Raw genomic sequence first — 21293 nt, forward strand, 5'->3', positions numbered from 1 at the left:
TTTTTTTTGAGACGGAGTCTCGCTGTGCCGCCCAGGCTGGAGTGCAGTGGCCGGATCTCAGCTCACTGCAAGCTCTGCCTCCCGGGTTCCCGCCATTCTCCCGCCTCAGCCTCCGAGTAGCTGGGACTACAGGCGCCCGCCACCACGCCCGGCTAGTTTTTTCTATTTTTAGTAGAGACGGGGTTTCACCGTGTTAGCCAGGAGGGTCTCGATCTCCTGACCTCGTGATCCGCCCACCTCGGCCTCCCAAAGTGCTGGGATTACAGGCTTGAGCCACCGCGCCCGGCCTTCTTCAATTTCTTTCATCAATGTCTTATAGTTTTCAGTGTATAGATCTTTCCCTTCCTTGGTTACATTTGTTCCTAAGCATTTGATTTTTTTATGGCTATTTTAAGTGGCATTGCTTTCTTGATTTCATTTTTGAATAGTTTGTTGTTAGTGTATGAAAACACTATTGATTTTTGTGTATTGATTTTGCATTCTGCAACTTTCCTAAATTCATTTACTAGTTCAAACAGTTTTTTGGTAGAGTCTTTAGGGTTTTCTATATATGAGATCGTATATCAGCAAACAGGGACAATTGAACTTCCTTTCCAATTTTGATTCCTTTTATTTACTTATTTATTTATTTTAACAATTTCCCAAATATTTTTATTTGTATTTTTCCTTCTACTTTTATTTTAAGCTCCAGGATACATGTTTAGGATGTGCACGTTTGTTACATAAGTAAACATGTGCCATGGTGGTTTGCTGCACAGATCAACCTATCACCTAGGTATTAATCCCCGCTTTCCTTAGCTATTCTTCCTGAGGGTGCCTTTAATTTCTTTCTCTTGCCTAAGTGCTCTGGCCAGGACATGCAGTACTATGCTGAATAGAAGCGGTGAGAGTGGGCTTCTTTGTCTTATTCCTGAACAAGTTGTCTGGGGATTAATTCACTCTAGTTAGAAACACCTGCTTGCCTCGAGTGTGGATTCTCAGACCAGTTGTGAGTTTTATGATGTCTGTTTCACATTTAATGCTTAAATCATAGGGCATACCTAGTCTGAGAATCCATACTCTAGGCGAGTGACTGTTTTTAACTAGAGTGAATTAATCCCTACAGACAACTCAACTGCTCAGTAATTTCCGCACATGGCTAATTTAATTGTACTGTATGCACTGTCTCGGTTATTAATCTTATCAACCAATTATTTACACCCCTTGTATAATTTTGAAGCCCAATCGAATGAACTAAAAAGTAAAATGTTATCTCTTAATGGCCATTTCTTCCCTTCTCTCTTGGTTTCCTCTTTTTAAAACCACGAAGCATGTATTTTAAGATAGAGAGCCCGGAAGGGCATTTATTAACTATTTGTCGGTTGATTAATTAATTAATCCGTGTTTTTATTTCACCCATTTCCAGACAGGATTGCACCTACCTCAGCTTCAGTGCAGTTGTTTGTCTTCTTCTTTGAGCTATGTTAGGAATTGTTGTGACTTTCATTTGGGTGGTGGTAGTGGGGAGCAGTGTGTGCATGTGTGTGTGTGGTGTGTGTGTGTGCACTGTTTTTTGTTTTTTGTTTATTTTTATTTTAATTTTCTTGAGAGACAGAGTCTCACTCTGTCACCTAGGCTGGGAGTGCAGTGGCATGATGTTGGCTCACTGCAACCTCCACCTCCTGGGTTCAAGTGATTCTCCTGCCTCAGCCACCCGAGTCGCTGGGATTACAGGCGTGTGCCACCACATTCGGCTATTTTTGTATTTTTACTAGAGACAGGGTTTCGCCATGTTGGCCAGGCTGGTCTCAAACTCCTGACCTCAGGTGATCCACCCACCTTGGCCTCCCAAAGTGCTGGGATTCCATGAGCCACCGCGCCCGGCCGTGTGCTGTTTTAAAATAAAGCAAACAAGCAAGATCCATGTTCTATGTAGTGGTCCAATAAAATAAGTTATTCATTCCAACTCATTTTCTTGGTTTCTACATACATGTTTTGGAGTAGTCTTACTGCACAGATGAAAGAACGGAGGCCCTGCAAGGGGCAGCGTTCTACTCAGGGTCACCTGGCCCTTTGCTGGCAGTGATAGTAACACAAGTAGGTGACCCGACTCTGCACCCAGGGCTCACCCCACGCTGCATCCTGCATGCAGGCCATCCTGGGGTGAGACTTTATGTTGCAATTTACTGGCCTGCCAAACATCCAGCATTCTCTCAGCCAAGCGCTGGTTTAAAAATTAATGACTGCTTCATGGACATTTCTATTTCTGAGAGTTGAGCTGTGCTTTTTCTTTTCTCCTCTGGTAGAAATCTGACATCCAGGACAGCCTCTGCTACAAGACCCGGCTCTACCAGATAGAAAAGTACAGGGCCCCCAAGGAGTCCTATGAGGTGAGTGATCCCTGAAGCCAACCTCAGGGTCTCTTAGGAAGGGTGGATTTCCATTCGCAGAATTGGAAAAGAAACCAATTACTGTGGGACACTGAAGTAGCCAAAGACACATACTTACACTCATAACGGAGCCCTGGAGAAACGGTTTACAGCGGAACCGGCTTCGCGGTGTCTAAACCATGGTTCTCAGCTCTGGCTGCATGTTAAAGTTGCGGGGAGTGTTTAAGCATCTGGATGCCCAGGCTGCTCCTCAGACCAGTTCCATCAAATCTTGGGAGTTGAGACTCAGGTATCGGGAGTTTTTAAAGCTCCCTTGATGTTCCAGTAAGCAGCCAAAGTTGAAAACCACTGTCAGGATCTCCCACAATGAAAATGAGATGTTTCAGTGTTTCACTCATATGTGAGTGAAACTAGCAAAAATTGATCTCATAGAAGTACAGAGTAAAACTGTGGTTATTGGAGGCTTAGAACGGCAGGGGGAAGGGAGGGTAGAGAGAGGTTGCTTAACGAACATGAAATTACAGCCAGACAGAAGGAATAAGTTCTGGTGTTCTGTGGCCCTGTAGGGTGACTATAGTTAACAGTAACTTATTACATATATTCAAAAAGCTAAAAGAGGATTTTGAATGCTCCTAACACAACGAAGTGATAAATATTTGAGGTAATAAATATGCCGATCACCCTGATTTGATCATTACATATTGAATACATGGATGGAAATATCACTCTGTCCCATAAAAAAGATGTATAATGATTATGCGTCAACTAAAAATAAAAGGAAAAAAATGCAAATGCTAGAAAAAAATGAGATGCTTAAAAATAGAGCTGAGTGTAACATGTGGCATCAGAAGAAAGTGAGATGAGGACCAGGAAAGTTTGGGATCAGGCAGGCTTTCCTGGCCAGCTGTCCCTGGTGACCTGATGTAACCTGGGACGTACCTAGACAAAAAGACCACAGCTCTTTGATTTCAGAATAAAAACTAGGCTCCTGTGGCAAATTGTCTCAAATTTGGATCCCACATCCATGTTTATTAGGAGACTGTGCCTGTGAATTCCAGATCCAGGGAGGGGGCCAGGGGTGGGGTGTGGCCTCAGGGCCCCTCATTCACTTTTTGCCAAGGGAGCTCTTTTTTCTCTCAGTGATTTTCCTCGGAACCTCCTTCCCTTTCCCCTCTGGAGCCTCTTTATGTCCCTTGAGTGTCCTTGCCACGGGAACCTCTCTCCTGGGACACCCAGGTCTATTAGTCTGTTCTCACACTGCTAATAAAGACATATCTGACACTGGGTAATTTATAAAGGAGAGAGGTTTAATGGACTCACAGTTCCACATGGCTGGGGAGGCCTCACAATTGTGGCGGAAGGTGAATGAGGAGCAAAGTCACGTCTTACATGGCGGCAGGCAAGAGAGCTTGTGCAGGGGAACTTCCCTTTATAAAACCATCAGATCTTGTGAGACTTATTCACTACCATGAGAACAATATGGGAGAAACCGCCACCATGATTCAGTGATCTCCACCTGGCCCCGCCCTTAACACATGGGGATTTTTACAATTCAAGGGGAGATTTGGGTGCAGACAAATCATATCACCCACCCAGAAGTTCCTTCATTTGAGAAGGGATCAAAAAGGGACCCTTTGTCTATGCCCCAGTGAGGCCACTGGGCCTGGCCTCTCCTCTTCTTTTCCGACGTAAAGTTTTCATCCTGATCCCGTGAGCGGTGCCCATCGCTCTGGAAGGATTCTTCTCTGGGCTTGTCTTGCACGCAGGACTGCAGTGGAGCATGGTGGTTACTGGGGCCCACACTGGGCTCCTGGGCAGCCAGTGAAGCAGGTGTCCAGGGACACTGATGACGGGGAGTGCCCAGCTGCAGGGCCCCATGTGTGAATGTGACGGGAGCTCAGGAGAGGGAGCTACCCCAGCATCGAGGTGGGCAATGGCTCGGGTCTCCATTTCAGACAGACCCTGGGGCAGAGGGAGAGGAGAAACTGGCAAAGACGAGGGCCTGGGGGTGGCCGGGCAGGGGGTGGGGCAGCCAGAAGGCAGTGATGCCAGCGAGGGACCGGAGGGGCTGTGGGAACAGAGGAAAGGTCACACATGAAATGGTCAGCATTGTCTACTGGGCAGCTAGTTGTCCTGAGGATGTTAGAAAGAACAGCTTCGTGAAGTGCCAAAGGCAGCAGAGAGGTTGTGTGGATTTGGGGTGGGGAGGGGGAAGTGAAGTCAGTGAGCATGTACCTGTCCATCAGTGATGCTGTAGTGAAGTGAGAGAACGTGTCCTTGATAGAAGGATGCTTGGGGCAGGGGAGGAATGGTGGGCCTTGGCCTTGACCCCAGGCTGGATGCCCCTTCCTCAAGACAGGCTGTGGGGCCCGGGGAAGATGAGGATGGAGACAAGCTCTTTGGAAGGTAGGCTGTGGCTGCAGGAGCTAAGCCACAAGCCCAGGTGTGGCTTTCAGGCTTAAAGCCGGAGAACCAGGTGATGGGGACCCAGATGCCCCCAAACTCTAGACCCCTCTGGCCAGTTGATTACTAAATGTTAACCCTCTCTTGCATGAACGAAGGGGTCTTGAATCTAGCACGCTCTGAAACAGACTCTCCTCCTGCCGCCTCCGCCCCCCAGCACAGTAGCAGCCCCATCCTCCAACAGTCCAGGGAAGAGACCCAAGAGTCCCTGACTCTGACTCTCCCCTGACCCCTAGAACCACCCCATCACCAAGTTCTGCCAGTTTGACTGCTAAACCCCTCCAGCCCCTGCACTCTCTCCATCTCTGTCCCCACACCTGTTCCCAGCCATATCACCTCTGTCCTGGGCTTCTGCTATGCCCTCCTAACTGACCCTCTTGCTTCTGGGATGGTGGCCTGCCACTCTCTCCTGCCTGGCCGTCAGAGCGAGCTTTTCACCCTCACACCTCATCATGTCACTTTCCTGCTTGAGACCTTCAGAGGCTTCTTTCACTTGCCGGGCAGACTCCGTGCGTGGTCGCCCTGTGTGGTTCAGCCCCAGCTTGCTTCTCCTACCTTGTCTCCCAGCCCCATGGCCCACACACACAGCGCTGCCTCCCGCCCTGTGCTCAGTCCACAGCCTTAGGGCTTGCTGTGCTCTCTCTGCCTGCGGGGGCTGTGCACATGCCGCTCCCTCTTTCAGAATGTTTTCCCTGCTCCTCTTTGCTAAACCTAAGTGTTTTCAGATCCCAAAGCAAGATCACCTCCCCATGGGCCCCTGCTATTCCCTGACCTCTGCCATCCAGTCTTATCCTATCTATCCTATCTGCCTACCACGTTCTACATCCTGGGGCGTGTCCTGTTTGCAGCTGTTTATTTGTTCTGGGGCTGTTTGATGAACATCTCTCCCTCTGGACTGTGAGTTCCAGAAGAGTGGGCTCTGAGTCCCTTTTGCTCCTCACGATATTCCCAGAGGCCACACGATGCCTGGCATGTAGTAGGTGCTCAATAAATATTTGCTCAATAAACAAAAGATCAAGTGAGCCCTGATCAGAGTCTCAGAAAATGGATAGAACTGGGACAAGCAACTGGAATAGGTAGGACATTCCAGGTGGGACACCTGGCTGGATTAAAGGCAGGGGGATACCTGCAGCCTAGCACATACGTGATGTTATCATCACCAAATGGCCATGCCTCACGTCAGAGAGGGACCGCTTATGGTCACCTGCACTGAGGGTGGTCACCCCAGCCAGAGTCCAGGGGATGCAGAATTCACTGTTAGACTTCCTCCCTCGTGCCTTTCATGTCACTCATGAGGACCTCAAATAGCAATGCAAACTTAGGTGCATGGAGTGTGTGCCCTAGGTGGCCCGTAAGCCACCTTGCTGATGCCCTGGTCCACGCTGACCTCACATCCGCCCCACTGCGAGTGTGTGTCAGAAGGGGCCAGAAGTCTAGTGGGAGAGGGGCCCTCCTTTCATTCTGATTCCTTTTCTCTATTATTTCCTGTGACATGAAGACACATGGTAAGCGTTTAAACATTTGTTGAAATATTTAACGATTAGGATTTAAATAGGAACACTAATGGGCAAACAGCATTCAATTTTCTATGATCCATTTGTTTCCTCTAAACTGCAGCGATACTTCTCTAATTAAGTGACAGCTATTACCAGATAATCCAACTTGTCTCCGGCGGAACCTAGAAAGTGGAGTGAGGCTACTTCGGGAAAGGGAAGGGCCAGACCTCACAGGGAAAGTCCACTCGGAGCCTGAGGGCCTTCCAGTCGTCCTCAGCACCACGTGGCAGGGGTGGAGCTGGATGGGGAGAGGGAGTGGTGGAGAGGTTTCCGATTGTGAGCAAACTGGGGTGTGGCCCAGGGCGCGTGTCCCCTAGGGCTGTCATCAAGCCCTGTCCCGGGCACTGAGTGCATGCAGTGGCCTCTTTGTTCCTTTTGATTCCAGTTCGTTTTCTCCTAGGAGACAAAGGAGCTGAATTAAGTTGCGACAACTTCCCTCTTGGGGTTACTGTGCAGTGCTTTTACAACTTCATCATTTTCTCTACCTCTTTTTCCTGTCAAAGGCAGAGACTGTATCTATAAAAGTGGGGTGCATTTCTCATCTGAGGACACCTATCGTGTGTGCCCAACAGACTCCTTTTTCTAAAAGAGAGAACCCCCCGGGACTTTGGGGGTCGAGGTGGGGAGGTTATCATTTTAAATTGGCTTATTAAAGCCATAGAGAGCCCAGGGCCAGTTTTGTTAAAGTCTTTTGAAAAATAGTGTTCATTGATAGGAAAATGTCAAATCCAGCTAGGAGGTCTCCTCTACAATGACAAAGTAATGTTGGAGTTTTGGAAGAAAACTGATGGAGAGGGTGGCGGGGGGCTGGATTCGTCTGCTTGGCTGCCCTAACAAGCACCACAAAATGGGTAGAAATTTACCTTTTCACAGTTCTGGAGGCCAGGTTCAGGGCTTACAGATGCGTCACCACAATCTCTGCCTTCATCTACACGGCATTCTCCTGTGTGTGTATCTGTCCCAATTTTCCCGTTCTTTTCTCTCCTCCCTCCCTCATTTTTCTTTCTTTTTTCCCCCTTCCTTCCTTCCTTCCTTCCTGCCTTCCTGCCTTCCTGCCTTCCCGTCTTTCTTTTTCTTTCTTCCTCTCTTCTTTCTTCCTTTTTTCCTTCCTGCCCTCCCTCCTTTCTCTCTCTCTCTCTCTTTTTCTCCCTTCTCCTTCCCCTGCTCTCCCCTCCCCTCCTTCCTTTTTCTCTGTTTCCAGGCCAAGCTGGAGTGCAGTGACACAATCATATTTCATTTCAGCCTTGGCCTCTCCAGCTCAGGTGATCCTCCCACCTCAGCCTCCCTAGTAGCTGGAACTATAGGCATGCACCATTAGGCCTGGCTAATTTTTTGTAGAGAGGGGTTTCACCTTGTTGCCTGGCTGGTCTTGAACTCCTGAGCTTAAGGCATCTGCTCACCTCAGACTCCCAAGGGGCTGGGATTACAGATGTGAGTCACCACGCCCAGCTCAAATTTCCACATTTTTAAAGGACACCAGTCATACTGCATTAGGGCTCACCCTAATAGCCTCATTTAAACTTGATGACCTCTGTAAAAACTCTGTCTCCAAATAAGGTCAAATTCTGAGGTCCTGGGGTTAGACTTTAACCTATGAATTTTGGGAGAATATAATTCAACCCACACACGGATGAAATATTTAAAGGCAAATATTAAAATGTTCACTTTGTGTCTTACTTCAAAATCTATACTAGTTTTAAAAATATAGTTCTGAATCAGATCCAGCGATCTGCGATCTGTGCTGTTAGAAATCAGAAATGTAGTTACTTGACTGGGCTCAGTGGCTCACGCCTGTAATCCCAGCAATTTGGGAGGCCAAGACGGGTGGATAACTTGAGGTCAAGAGTTCAAGGCCAGCCTGGCCAACATGGTGAAACCCTGTCTCTACTAAAAATGCAAAAATTAGCCGGGTGTAGTGGTGCACACTGTAATCCCGTCTACTCGGGAGGCTGAGGCAGGAGAATCGCTTGAACCTGGGAGGTGGAGTTTGCAGTGAGCCAAGGTCATGCTACTGCACTCTAGCCTGGGCGACAGAGTAAGACTCAGTCTCAAAAAAAAAAGAAGTGTGGTTACTTTGGGGGACAGAATGCCTGGGAGAGGACATGGGGATGGCAGGGAGGACCTTCCAGATGCTGGCTGTGTGTTCTGTTTCTTGATCCGAGTGACATTTCTGTGGGTGTCTTTGCTGTTTGAGAAAACATTGAGCTGCTGACTTATCATTAGAGCGTCTTAGATTTTAATGAAAAGTTTACCTAGGAAATCTATTCAGCACACGAATTAGGACATCTGCTGCCTACTTCCACGGCGATTTCAGGATTTGCTTTTTGTCTATGAAAACGGAAACGAATAATTCTCAGCCAGAGCTGCAGGGCCATGGGGGGAGCATTTGGGGAATAAATAGCAAGTGCAGATTCTTGAATTGTTGAAGGATGTTCCTTTTGACAGGCCTCTCTGGACACCTGGACAAGAGATCTTGAATTCCATGCTGTGCAGGTAAGAACTTGGGGGATTATTATGTATTAGTCAGGGTTCTCCAGAGAAACAGAACCAGCAGAGCATGGAGAGAGAGAGATTGAGACTGAGATTTATTTTAAGGAGTTGGATCACACAACTGTGGGGATTGGCAAGTCTGAAATCTGCAGGGCAGACCAGCAGGGTGCATGAGTTGATGTTGCAGCTTCAAGTCCGAAGGCCACCTAGAGGCAGAATTTCTTTTGCCGGAAGACCTCATTGTTTTTCCTTAAGGCCGTTGACTGATCAGATGAGACCCACCCACATTATGGAGGATAATCAACTTAAAGTCTAATTTAAATGTTAACCCCTTTGTTTATTTATTTATTTATTTAGTATGATTATGATTATGATTATGATTATTTTGGGTCTCTCTCTGTCGCCCAGGCTGGAGTGCAGTGGTGTGATTTCAGCTCACTGCAACCTCCACCGCCGGGTTCAAGCAATTCTCCTGCCTCAGCCTCCTTAGTAGCTGGGATTACAGGTGCCCACTGTCACGCCTGGCTAGCTTTTGTATTTTTAGTAGAGATGGGGTTTCATCATGTTGGCCAGGCTGTTCTTGAACTCTTGACCTCAAGTGATCCACCCACCTCAGCCTCCCAAAGTGCTGGGATTATAGGGTGAGCCACTGCTCCCGGCCTGTTAATCACGTCTTTAAAAACACCTTCACAGAACAATCTAGACTGGTGTTTGGCCAAACAACTGGGTACCATGGCCTAGCCAAGTTAACATATGAAATTAACCATCACTTATGATCCTAAGGGTTGGTCAGTCTCTGCCCAGGGCAGCAGGCTCTGCCAGCCCCATCCTTATCCAGAATTAAAACATGCAGAATCCTGTTGTGAGTTTATCAGAATCCCTTTAGACCACATTGGTTCTGGCTATGTGGAATTGACTGTTTTTTTAGTGTCTTGTTACAACTCTACACCTGGCTGTGCATTTCTGTTTCCACCTGTATGAGAAATGGGATTTGCAGCTATCTAGAGCTTCCTGGCTCAATGGCCTAATTTATGAACGAAACCTTTTTTTTTTTTTTTTTTTGAGATGGAGTCTCGCTGTGTCGCCCAGGCTGGAGTGCAGTGTTGTGATCTGGGCTCACTGTAACCTCTGCCTTCCGAGCTCAAGTGATTCTCCTGCCTCAACCTCTTGAGTAGCTGGAACTACAGACGCTCGCCACCACGCCCAGCTAATTTTTGCATTTTTAGTAGAGACGGGGTTTCACCATCTTGGCCAGGCTGGTCTCAAACTCCTGACCTCAAGTGATCTGCCTGCCTCGGCCTCCCAAAGTGCTGGGATGACAAGCGTGAGCCACCACGCCTGGCTCAAAGCCCTCTTTTTATCAACTCACTTGTAGGTTTTTCTGCAGCAAAATCAGATTTCCCCTTAAGTGATGGGCAGCAAGCAACCAAAACCAACCAGCTACCGACATCTGGGCCCCGGGCCATCCCAGGGGGCAGCGGTCAGCACTTGGTTCTGACACACCAAACAGCCTGGTGAGGCTTACTAATCATCAGAGGGAAGGAAAGCTCCAGAAAAGCCCACATCCAGCTGGACTTGATAAGAGTTACTCAAAGAAAACTTGTCTCCGCTCCCAGCGTTCCTCTGCCAGATGCGGAAAGAGGCAGATTTCCCAGGCAGCCATCCGTCCTCCAGCCTGGGGTGATGAGGGTGCAAAGCAAGCGTCCATCCCTGTTAAATGGATGCATTTGCTGCTCAGGCGATAAAGCAGGTGTGATGTGTGTTCATTGTTATCCTCCCAGAGCTGGGAAGGAACCACACTTTTGGTTACATGCGGGAAAACACCTCCCTCGAGAAGAAGTGAATTGCCCAAGGTCACCCAACACATTCTGGAGAGAGCAAGGAATGGACTCCAGACTTCAGACTGCCGAGCTGTGACCGTGGCTGGGATTCTCAGGTGCAGCACCTGCGGCAGCCACGCCAGGAAATAAGGGGGCAGTGTGGGTCTTTGGAACACAGAAGCCTGGGGTCATTCTTCAGTGGCCATCATACCCCTAGTTGCACAGCCATCAGGGAAGACTCCAAAGGGAACCAGCTCTCTGGAGCTCAGACTTCAGAGGCCAAGGATGGGTTTCCCCCTCCTGTAGGCATCTCCGTGTCCTCCACGGGACAATACACAACATGAAGGATCCTGGGTAAATGATTGATCATGGGGCCGTGTTTTCAAAATGTCCCTCTTTGTAAATGTCCATGCACATCTGCAGTGGGTGGAAATAGTTGATAGAGAACAAGAAGCTGTTCAGTGTATATGGCTTGCCTCTGGGGCCTCATGCGGTCTTTTCTCTGATCTGCCTGGGGGGATTTGGAACTGTGCTTGACAAGGTGCAAGAGGGCGGGCTTCGAACCGAGAGCTTGAATTCCATCACCCACCCTCAAGTCCACGTGGGTACTGGAGCATATCGGAGGGAAGCCAGGAGTCTCTGCAGGCGGTTGCTTTGCTGTGTGAGGAACTTGCTTGTGGAAGGGGGATGTGATCGTCCCTCTGAAGATCTGTTTCTGTTATGTAAGGCAATTTAGCATCCTGCTCCCTAAGAAATTTCTTTTGGAGAAAATAGGCCATGCAAATGAAAAAGTCTGATGGGGTGATTGGTTGCATTTGGTAACATGTGCTTGGAGGGCAGGGAGATTGGCTGGTTGTAAATAAACATGCTTTCTCCAGGCTGTTGACCGGTCTGCATGGACTGACTCTGAGGTCTGTCCCCGACAGGGAGCAGGTGGGGTGCATTCTTGATTTCTCCTTAGAAACCGGTTACTGTGAAATCACTGATTCTTTTCAGCTGGAGAAGCATGTGCTAGGGGTTCTTGGAGGACATACCAGGGTGCAGGATCTTGGGATGAAGTTTAACAAGGGTGGCCTTGGCAGGGTTTCCTGGAATTTTCTGTCTGGGGGTGCATATTTCCTCTTTTCTGCCCCCATAGCAGCTTTCTGCTCATTGCCAAATAGCCCTCTTGTCAGCGACAGGAGAAATTGGGTCTTACAGGCCAACCCTGGTCTCTTTCCACAGCAAACTCCCACGCATTACACACCCCTAGGTACCGATGGACCCTGTCTGGATGGTGATACTGGTCTGCAGAAGTTTTGCATCTTGATTGCTAAGCTTTTGAGAACCCAAGGAGGGTTAGAAAGGAATGAAAAGAAACCTAGACAGCCACCGGCAGCTCTCAAGGCTGTGGATTACAGAGCAGCCTGAAAAAATGTTTGCTGATCGATTTAAAAAGCAATCCTAAAATGGAAGGAACTGCAGTGTTGTCTTTTCTACCAAATATTGTTTGGAAATGGAGACAAAGGCGCATTTGATTACTTTTTCCTGTAGAAGGTGTTAGCAGGTAGAGCTGGTGATTTTGCATGAAAGTAGAGAAAGGGAACCAACTAAAAGGAGATTCTGCCAGATTTTTCAGGATAGCGGGTAACATTGCCTTTGCTGCTGGATGGGTGTGCGTCTCTGTGTGTGTAAGCGTGCGTGCAAAAGCTTGTTCTCCTTTGCCTTGGAGAAGGTGGCCTGTTGGTGTGTCATGGACACAAAGGGAGAGGAAAGCCGTGGAAGGCGGTGATTGTCCTTTGCTGGCTTCAACCAAGGTGACCTGGAGCACACGTTCCCCATGCAAGTTCCCCTTCGGGGCATCCCAGATAATGCTTCGGAGCACATAACCTTCTCTGGAACATTCGGATCCCACTGCAGGAGCCTAGGACTGTGGCACAGTCCTGCCTCTGGATCTTTGCATCCCTGGAACTGCCTGACCCTGCCCCAGGCTCTGAGAGTGTGGTGTCAAGTCAAGGGTTGACAACATCGACTTCAGGGCTGGGAAAATCCACGTTTCCGCCGGGCTCACGGTGGATTACATAAGCACTACAGACTGTTTCTTCACATGTAAAGGAGGTAGCAGAATTTGCCTTCTGGTGGGTCATGTCCCCAGTGCAGCGTCTGGCACCCTGCGTGTTCTCAAAAAAGGCTGGTGGCAGCTGTGAAGGTGCTGAGGAGGGAGTTTGAGGAAGCTCCGCCTCTCCTGTCTTCCCAAGTCACCCCTTTGTTGGGGAGCAGCCACATCAGCTACAGGCCAGGCTCCCAGGGAGCTGTGGCCCCTCACAGTGGCACTTGCCACGAGGCTCAGCGTCCCCACTTCCCATATCTCCCCCGTCTTCTTTCCCACTCACAAACTGGGCATCATGAACTCTAATCTGCAAAGACTTTGAACATCCTTATTAGAAAGGGCTGTAAAAGTGCAAAGAGATGTTTCCCTGACAAGCTTCTCAACAACGTGAATGGAAACTAGATGAGCTCTCTTGGTTTGCAAATGCTGGTTAAAGTTGAGGGCAAAATGTGAAAAGAAAAGTCTTTTTTTCCTCCTCACCCACGGTGAGGTCAGAGGTGGGGTTGCTTTAACAGTAAACACCAAACACAGGCTTTAGGGCCGGAAAAAGAACTTCTGCTGCTTTTTAGTGACATCACCTTTCCCAGAAGCTTGAACTGAATCAAAATTAATTCAGTTCAGTTTCTACCAGCCCTTTTAAAAAAATTTCAATAACTGTTTATTAAGCTTTCTCTAAGCATCTGGCTTTATGCCAGAGGCTGTGGACTTGAAGATATATAAAAGTCAAATGCATTCCCATCAGATGGATTATCATCTAGTACAACAAAGGCAAGATTTAAACCAAAAGAATGGCCACTGCCAAGCGTTTTGGCTCACATCTGTAATCCCAGCATTTTGGGAAGCTGAGACAGGAGGGTTGCTTGAGGCAGGAGTTCGAAACCAGCCTGGACGCATAACGAGACCCCATCTCTACAAGAAATCTTTTTAAAATAGCTGGGCATGGTGGTGCACACCTATAGTCCCAGCTACTCAGGAGGCTGAGGTGGGAGGATCACTTGAGCCCAGGACCTCGAGGTTGCAGTGAGATATGATGACACCACTGCACCCCAGCCTGGGTGATAGCACAAGACCCTGCCTCAAGAAAAAAAAAAAAATGCTTCATACACACGAGTCCTATGCAAGTAAGTTCTCGCATGATTAGGGTAGAAAGGGCTGGAAGCCCATCAGGACCAGTCAGGGCTCCCTGGATTTGTTGTATATGTTGTGTTGGCACCTTCTTGACTTGACTGCCCCAAATAGATCCTGATGTGAAGGTGGAAGCAGTTATGTTCCCAGTTGCCTTTGCAAAGCCATTGCTGCGGGCACAATCTTTGGGCTCCACTTTAAATGCAGACAGGAGGTTTCCAGAAGTCCTTCTCTGCTTCGCCTTAGTTTGTTGGGCTTGTTCTGGAAGAATTGACCTCCTAGGAATGCCTTGCCCTTGCTGGAAGGCCTTGAAAGAGCACAGTGAAAGGGAGCTGGGGTCCATTGAAGGCCACTCGCTGCCCAGGCAGAGGGAGATGGGCTTCCTGGAGCATTGGCTGGGCCACAGCTCCTCCCTCATTCAACACACAGTTGAGAGCATAGAGTATTGAAAAGCTGGAGTTTCTCTCATCGGTTTGGATGACTTTTCAAAGAGGAATCCCACTGTATCTTCTAGCGTGTGTCTAAGTGCATATGTTTGCTTCTGATTTGCAGGATAAAAAGCCCAAAGAACAAGAAAAAAGAGGGGATTTTCTTCATCGACCATTCTCCAAGAAGTTGGACAAGAACCTGCCCTCGCACAAACAGCCCTCAGGCTCGCTCATGACACAGATTCAGAACACCAAAGCCCTCCTGAAGGACCGGAAGGCCTCCAAGTCCAGCTTCCCCGACAAAGGTGGGTGAGCTCTGGGGACTCTCTCAGGCCACTTGTGTTGGGCTGCGTGTCCACTGTGTAGCCCTCACAGCGGATGGCCGAATGGGTCCTAGAGCAGAGATGATTCCTGTGCCCACAGAAAAGCAGGATTAATGGACCTGAGGTTGCCTGAGCACAGTCCAGGACCAAGCTGTGTGGCATTAGCCACTTGCGCAGGAAGGATTTGAGAAAACAGAGATGGGGTGCAAAGTATTATGGAAACAGAAATTGGGGTGGATGATATTGTCAGAACAGAGTTTGGGAGGCACAGTATTGCAGGAGCAGAGGTCAGGGTATGCGGTACTGTAGGGGCAGAGATGAGGCTGTAAGGAATTGTGGGAGTAAAGATGGCGTGCAGAGCAGAGATCAGGGTATGTGGTACTGTAGGGGCAGAATTGAGGCTGTAGGGAACTGTGGGAGTAGAGATGGCGTGCAGAGCGGAGACTGGGTATCTCCCTGAGTTCAGATTCCAGCTCTGCTGCCTGCAGAGGTGCAAGTTCCTTTACTGCTGAGGGTCTTCACTGGATTTGTAAGGGCTCTCACCTGTCGGAGCTGTTGGCAGATGAGATGAGATGCATATATAGGCTTCCTCACCTGAGTCAGAATCCAGCCCATCACAGAGAACTGACAAATGTGGATTTCCCTCCTCTGGGACGAGTGCTAAAAGATGCAAAAAGCACACCTTACTGGGCACAGGCTTAACACATGGTAGAAACGCCGAGAAGGGACATGGGAGCCGAGGGTGTTCTGAAGCAGAGCTGTGAGGTAGAAGAGAGGTTCCTGTTACTGGGGGGATGAGACACTTCTTGGAGTTCAATCTCCTTAAATATGAAGAACTAGGTTCAGAGAGGGCCGTGGCTGTCTGAGATACACTCAAGTGTAGCGGGCAGTTAGTCCCTGAGCGGGACTTGAACCCATCTCCTGTCCTTCTGCCTCCCATGCTGCTCCCAGAGAGAGGCCACTGTCCCCACATTGCCCAAAGCAACCTGCTTTCCCTGGGGCAGAGCATGCAGTGGATCTGGGAGGGGCAGCAGTGTCTATGTGGCAGCTGGAACATTGGAGATCTTGGCCATTAATGAAGTTTTACTTCTTTCTGCTGATGCATCTCAGGCGCCTGTGCCGGCCAGTTTCATTTCAGCGCCTATGTGTTTATTTCTGCAAGGCAGGGAGGCTTCCCAGTGCCCTCAGCTGCTCCCAAAATCGATCCTAGTGGGCAGCAGCTTGCTCCTGCAGCTGGGCCTCCACAGAGCCTATAAAATGTTATGGGAGAAGAAAGAAGCTAAGACAGAGCTTATTCCACATGAACTTGGCTTTGTTTCCCTCATCTCCAAATCTGTAGAGGGTTTCCCCTTTCTTTTCTGGCCCAGTTTGCAAACCTGGATTCTAGTCTGTGCCAACCAGAGATAGAAAGCATGGGGATCTGGCACGTTGCCTTAACTGTATGGATGGATGATGTTTTACCCCCGTTCAGAATTGGATGAGGCTCCATCCAGATCAGAAGTCACGAGGGAGCCTTAAAAGGGAAAGAAATCCTGACACATGCTCCAACACAGATGAACCTGGAGGGCATTATGCTAAGTGAATTACGCCAGTCACTAAAGGCAGATAGTGTGATTCCACTTATATGAGGTCCCTAGAGTGGTTAGATTCATAGAGACAGGCAGTAAAATGGTAGTTGCCAGGGGTTTCAGAGAGTGGGGATGTCTATGGGATGTTAGATTTGCAACAGGAAGACAGTTCTGGAGACTGATTCTACAACAGTGTGAGTATACTTATTACAGCTGAACTGTACACTTAAAAATGGTTAAGATGATAACATTTCTGTTACGTGTTTTTTACCACGGTAAATAAATTTTTTAAAAGTCACGAGGGAAGCACGCCTTCCAGTGTGGGCTGTCCGAGGACCAGATTGGCAGGAGTTCAGTCAGGGGACCTTGGTGTGCTTCTGGGAGTTTTATGGATATGCTTTTGCGTACATGTGCCTTTTTTATTCCAAGATCCTTTGGCAAGGTCCAGATTTTTTTTCCATTTTTTTGTGAGACAGAATCTCACTCTGTCACCCAGCCTGCAGTGCAGTAGTGTCATCAAGGCTCACTGCAGCCTCCACTTCTGAGGTTCAGGCGGTCCTCCCACCTTAGCCTCCCAAGTACCACCTGCAAGACCACAGGTGCATGCCACCACATCCAGCTAATTTTTAAAAACATTTTTAGAGACAGGGTCTTGCCATATTGCCCAGGTTGGTCTTGAACTCCTGGGCTCAAGCAGTCCTCCCACCTTGGCCTCCCAAAGTGCTGGGATTACAGGTGTGAGCCACCGCTGCCTAGGGTCCAGAATTTTAAGCAATCAAAAGCAGGCACAATGTTAGGCTGGGGCCATGAGGCAAATTGGAATCCAGGAGACCTCCTGTCGCCAGCCCCTCTGTCCCTCTGTCCTAGAAAGACTGCCCGGCCTCTGTGGGGAGAGTGACACACTGCTGGTGACTTTTGCAAAGTAGCCAAGGCTGTTTGCTGGTTGGTTTCTTCTGACCTTGGCGGGGAACTGTCTCAGTCGAGCTGGAGGTCAGAGCAGGCAGGAGAAGGGCTGTGAACACTGTCCAGGCGTCCTCATGATTTGTTACGCTTTCTTGGTGTGCAGATTCCTTTGGCTGCCGCAATATTTTCCGCAAAACCTCTGATTCCAATTGTGTGGCTTCTTCTTCCATGGAGTTCATCCCTGTGCCACCACCCAGGACCCCGAGGATTGTGAAGAAACCGGAGCCCCATCAGCCAGGGCCTGGAAGCACCAGCATCCCCCACAAGGAAGACCCCCTGATGCTGGACATGGTGCGCTCCTTCGAGTCTGTGGACCGAGACGACCACATAGAAGTGCTGTCTCCCTCTCATCACTACAGGATTCTGAACTCCCCGGTCAGCTTGGCTCGCAGAAATTCCAGCGAGAGGACACTGTCCCCGGGTCTGCCGTCTGGAAGCATGTCGCCTCTCCATACTCCTTTGCATCCAACTCTGGTCTCTTTTGCTCATGAAGATAAAAACAGCCCCCCAAAAGAGGAGGGCCTGTGTTCCCCACCTCCGGTTCCCAGCAATGGCCCCATGCAGCCTCTGGGGAGCCCGAACTGTGTGAAAAGCCGAGGCCGGTTCCCCATGATGGGCATCGGACAGATGCTGAGGAAGCGCCATCAGAGTCTGCAGCCATCTGCAGATAGGCCCCTGGAGGCCAGCCTGCCCCCGCTGCAGCCCCTAGCCCCCGTGAACCTTGCCTTTGACATGGCCGATGGGGTCAAGACCCAGTGCTAACTTGAGCCAGTGGGATGTGGGGTATCTCTAGAAAATAGCAATGAAACAGAGCTCCACACATCTGTCAGGGTGTGAACATTCCAAGGCCTCGCTTGGAGCATCCTTAGTGGCCCCACTGGTTCCTGCCATGCAGTATCCCACCTGTAGCTGAATCCACAGACCCAAAGCCTGCACAACCCAACCTCACTTAGGGACCCCCAGAGATGCTGGAATCGCTAGGAGGGTTGGCTCCAGGGGCAGCCAATTTCTATCATTCAGATCTTCCTTCCTCTCAACCACTCACCAACCCCTTCCAGTTCCCACTTCCCCCAGGCTTGGAGGGAAAACGGGGCATCAGCCTTCTGGGGCCATCAGATTATGGACTGTTACCAGATCTTTCTTCACACTGTGCTACATGTGTGCCTCTTACAGCAGTTGGCCACAGTCACAGGGAGAGAACAACATCGCAGTCATTCATCCAGGCCACGTTTCCTCTGCGGAGTGTAGCAGCCCTGCCTTTCATAGCAGGGATTCCCCGAAGACCAGCAGGAGCCCGGGGCAGGCCCAGGATCCTCAGAGGAAGACAGAGAGGAGCTTCGGACCAAGATCAAAGCAAACGGTGGGGAACGCGACAGAAGAGAGAGACTGAAGGAGGCACTCATTTCCCAAGCAAGATTTTGATAGATTTTTGTTGTTGTTGAAACGTGCTAATGATTGAATTATCTTTTCCAAAGAGATTTAAAAAAAAAAAAACGTGATGTCGGTAAATTGAAATAACATGCTTTTTTAAAACTTGGATGGAGAGATGAGAAGCAATTCCACCAAACTCGTGTTTTCACGGGAGGGTTCAGTGTGGAGAGCAAAAAAGCTGACTGTGGTGATGTGCGGAGTGCTATGGCCCACAGGCAGGGCAAGTCTCGGTGGTCCTGTGTTCATCCTGTTGTTTAAGGCATAGCCCTGATCCGTCTGGGAGGCATAGAACACGGTTACAGCTGGTTCTGTAGAAAGAGAGAAAAGATGATTGTGACAATTCAGAGCATAATTCGGATGGCGAGAAGGCAGCTTTACCTCTGTGTGATGCGGATTTCAAGGGGCCCACAGAACTCATGCAGCTCAGAGCCCAGCGAGTTAGCTGGGAGCAGGCCTGCCTGGCAGAGAACCTGTTCAGATACGGACCAGTTTCTTCTTCGAGGAAAGCCGAGCTCCTCAAACAGGGTTCAGTCCACATTGTGTTTTCACACCTTTCTCCAAGGATCGAACCAAAGATGTGTCTCCAGTATTGTGTCTGTGCCCCCCGTGTGTGTGTTTTGTGGACCCCCGTGTTGTCTGACTGTATCCAGCTGGCACTTGGCAGGGTGCACTCATGGGTGAGAAGAATCAGAAAAAGAAGACTCATCCGCACAGGTTGGATAGGGGTTAGTGTAGGAGACTGGTTACAGAATGATCTGGAGTCTTCACATTTTGACCAGTGCAGGTGTGACCAGAGACCGCCTCTGTGGCCACCTCGGATAGTCATCTCAGTCCATGGATCCCAAAACGCAAATCTAGAATTGCAAAGCCAGCCTTTATTTTCCTGGCAGGCAGCCTTGCCAGAGGGCAGAGAGGTAGTTCTGAATCATTCTGTCATTCACTAGTGGTGACATCCCTTAGTCCCTCACGTCTCTGACAGACCAGGAGAGAATGGATATTTGGCCGACCTTGGTGAGACCTGGAGCGGCCTCCTTTCTCCCCAGGGGATCACCCCAGCTCTAGGGCATTCTAGAATGAGGTCAGACCCCTTGGCGATTGGTGGTATTTTTTGTATAGCTTCAGACTGGGTTCCAGAACTTACCATTGAAAACAGAGCTTTTAGGCCAGGCGTGGTGGCTCATGCCTATAATCCCAGCACTTTGGGAGGCCGAGACGGGTGGATCACTTGAGCTCGGGAGTTTGAGAGCAGCCTGGGCAACATGGTGAAAGCCCTTCTCTACCAAAAAATACAAAAAAAAAAAAAAAAATAGCTGGATTTGGTGGCAGGTGCCAGTAGTCCCAGCTACTTGGGGGGCTGAGGTGGGAGGATCACTTGAACCTAGGAGATCAAGGCTGCAGTGAGCCAAGATCATGCTACTGCACTCCAGCCTGGGTGGCAAAGTGAGACCCTGTCTCCAAAAAAAAAAGAAAATAGAGTTTTCTAAGCAGAGAGAAGAAAAGAATCATCTAAGACCATCTCTCCATTTGACATGAAGTGTACCTTTTCTAAAGATGGTTTCCAGCTGCCATGGCTCCACTTTGCAGGCTCACGGGGTGTCCACCTGTGCATTGGGAACTTTCTGGAGCCCCTGATGCCTTTTCCTTGAGAACAGGAGCGCTTCCGGCTTGCCATTAGCTCATGGAGAACATGCTTCTCCTTCCTGGCATGCTTCAAGAACGGCTACAGATGTGCCGCTGACTGACCGTGTTGCCATTGGTGACCTGGACTCTGAACTCAGGTTTATTCTAAACCCAGTGAGAAGTGAGGGGGAGTGAGGAAAGGGGATCAACTGTATTTTTGTGCGTGTATGGGCACCTGACAAATCTATGAAACCGAGTGAAAGGAGAAATGTTAGATTCTTTATTATTTTATTATATTTATATGAAAAGCTTGACTCTCCCTTTGGTAAGTCCGAAACGTGTTGTCTGTTTGACCGTGACTGTCTTCCTCAGTCTGTGCCTGTGATTCCAGTCACCCTGTAGTTACTGACAGAAATTGACTGGGCTGTCATTGTGTGAAGTCCAGGAGGAAAAGTCCATTTTAATTGTATGATTTGGTCGTAAGTAAGGACTATGTCACCATTATTAGATATATGTACTTTTGTAATGACTGTGAAATACACTTTTCCCTCACTATGACTGCTTCTTTATTTGCTGATAAATCTTAAAACATCTAAGTACATTGCAAATAATAGTACGGGTACCATCTTTTCTGTAAAGTTCTTTTTTTTTTTTTTTTTTTTGAGACAGGGTCTTGCTCTGTCACCCAGGCTGGAGTGCAGTGGCATGATCACACTTCACTGCAGCCTCAACCTCTCCAGATTCAAGCAGTCCTCCCATCTCAGCCTCCCAAGCAGCTGGGACTACAGTTGTGCACCACAGTGCCTAGCTAATTTTTTTTTTTGTATTTTGTAGAAATGGGGTTTCGCCATGTTGCTCAGGCTGATCTCAAACTCCTGGGCTCCAGCGATCTGCCCACCTTGGCCTCCCAAAGTGCTGAGATTACAGGTATGAGTCACTGCACCCAGCCTTATGTAAAGCTCTTGACCTAGCATCTGACTGGAAACAAGCAGGAATTGCACTGGGGGCATTTTCTGGGCCAGTATTGCTGCCTTATTTTACCTGCAAC

The 21293-nt window shown here is 48.9% G+C and overlaps 1 protein-coding gene across 1 annotated transcript in view; it reads left to right on the forward strand.

The window, feature by feature from the left end:
* HUNK (hormonally up-regulated Neu-associated kinase) overlaps positions 1-20800 on the forward strand; it is a 133523-nt gene extending 112723 nt beyond the window's left edge. The window contains exons 11-14 of the mRNA XM_017883868.1: positions 2286-2369; positions 8834-8881; positions 14465-14645; positions 17298-20800. Of these exons, the coding sequence (XP_017739357.1) occupies positions 2286-2369; positions 8834-8881; positions 14465-14645; positions 17298-17956 (972 nt within the window). The 3' untranslated portion in view covers positions 17957-20800. The remainder of the gene's footprint in view (positions 1-2285; positions 2370-8833; positions 8882-14464; positions 14646-17297) is intronic.
* Positions 20801-21293: the final 493 nt, after the last annotated feature.

The sequence above is a fragment of the Rhinopithecus bieti genome, unplaced genomic scaffold (assembly GCF_001698545.2).
Source record: "Rhinopithecus bieti isolate Rb0 unplaced genomic scaffold, ASM169854v2 scaffold_13207, whole genome shotgun sequence".
Classification (NCBI taxonomy): domain Eukaryota; kingdom Metazoa; phylum Chordata; class Mammalia; order Primates; family Cercopithecidae; genus Rhinopithecus; species Rhinopithecus bieti.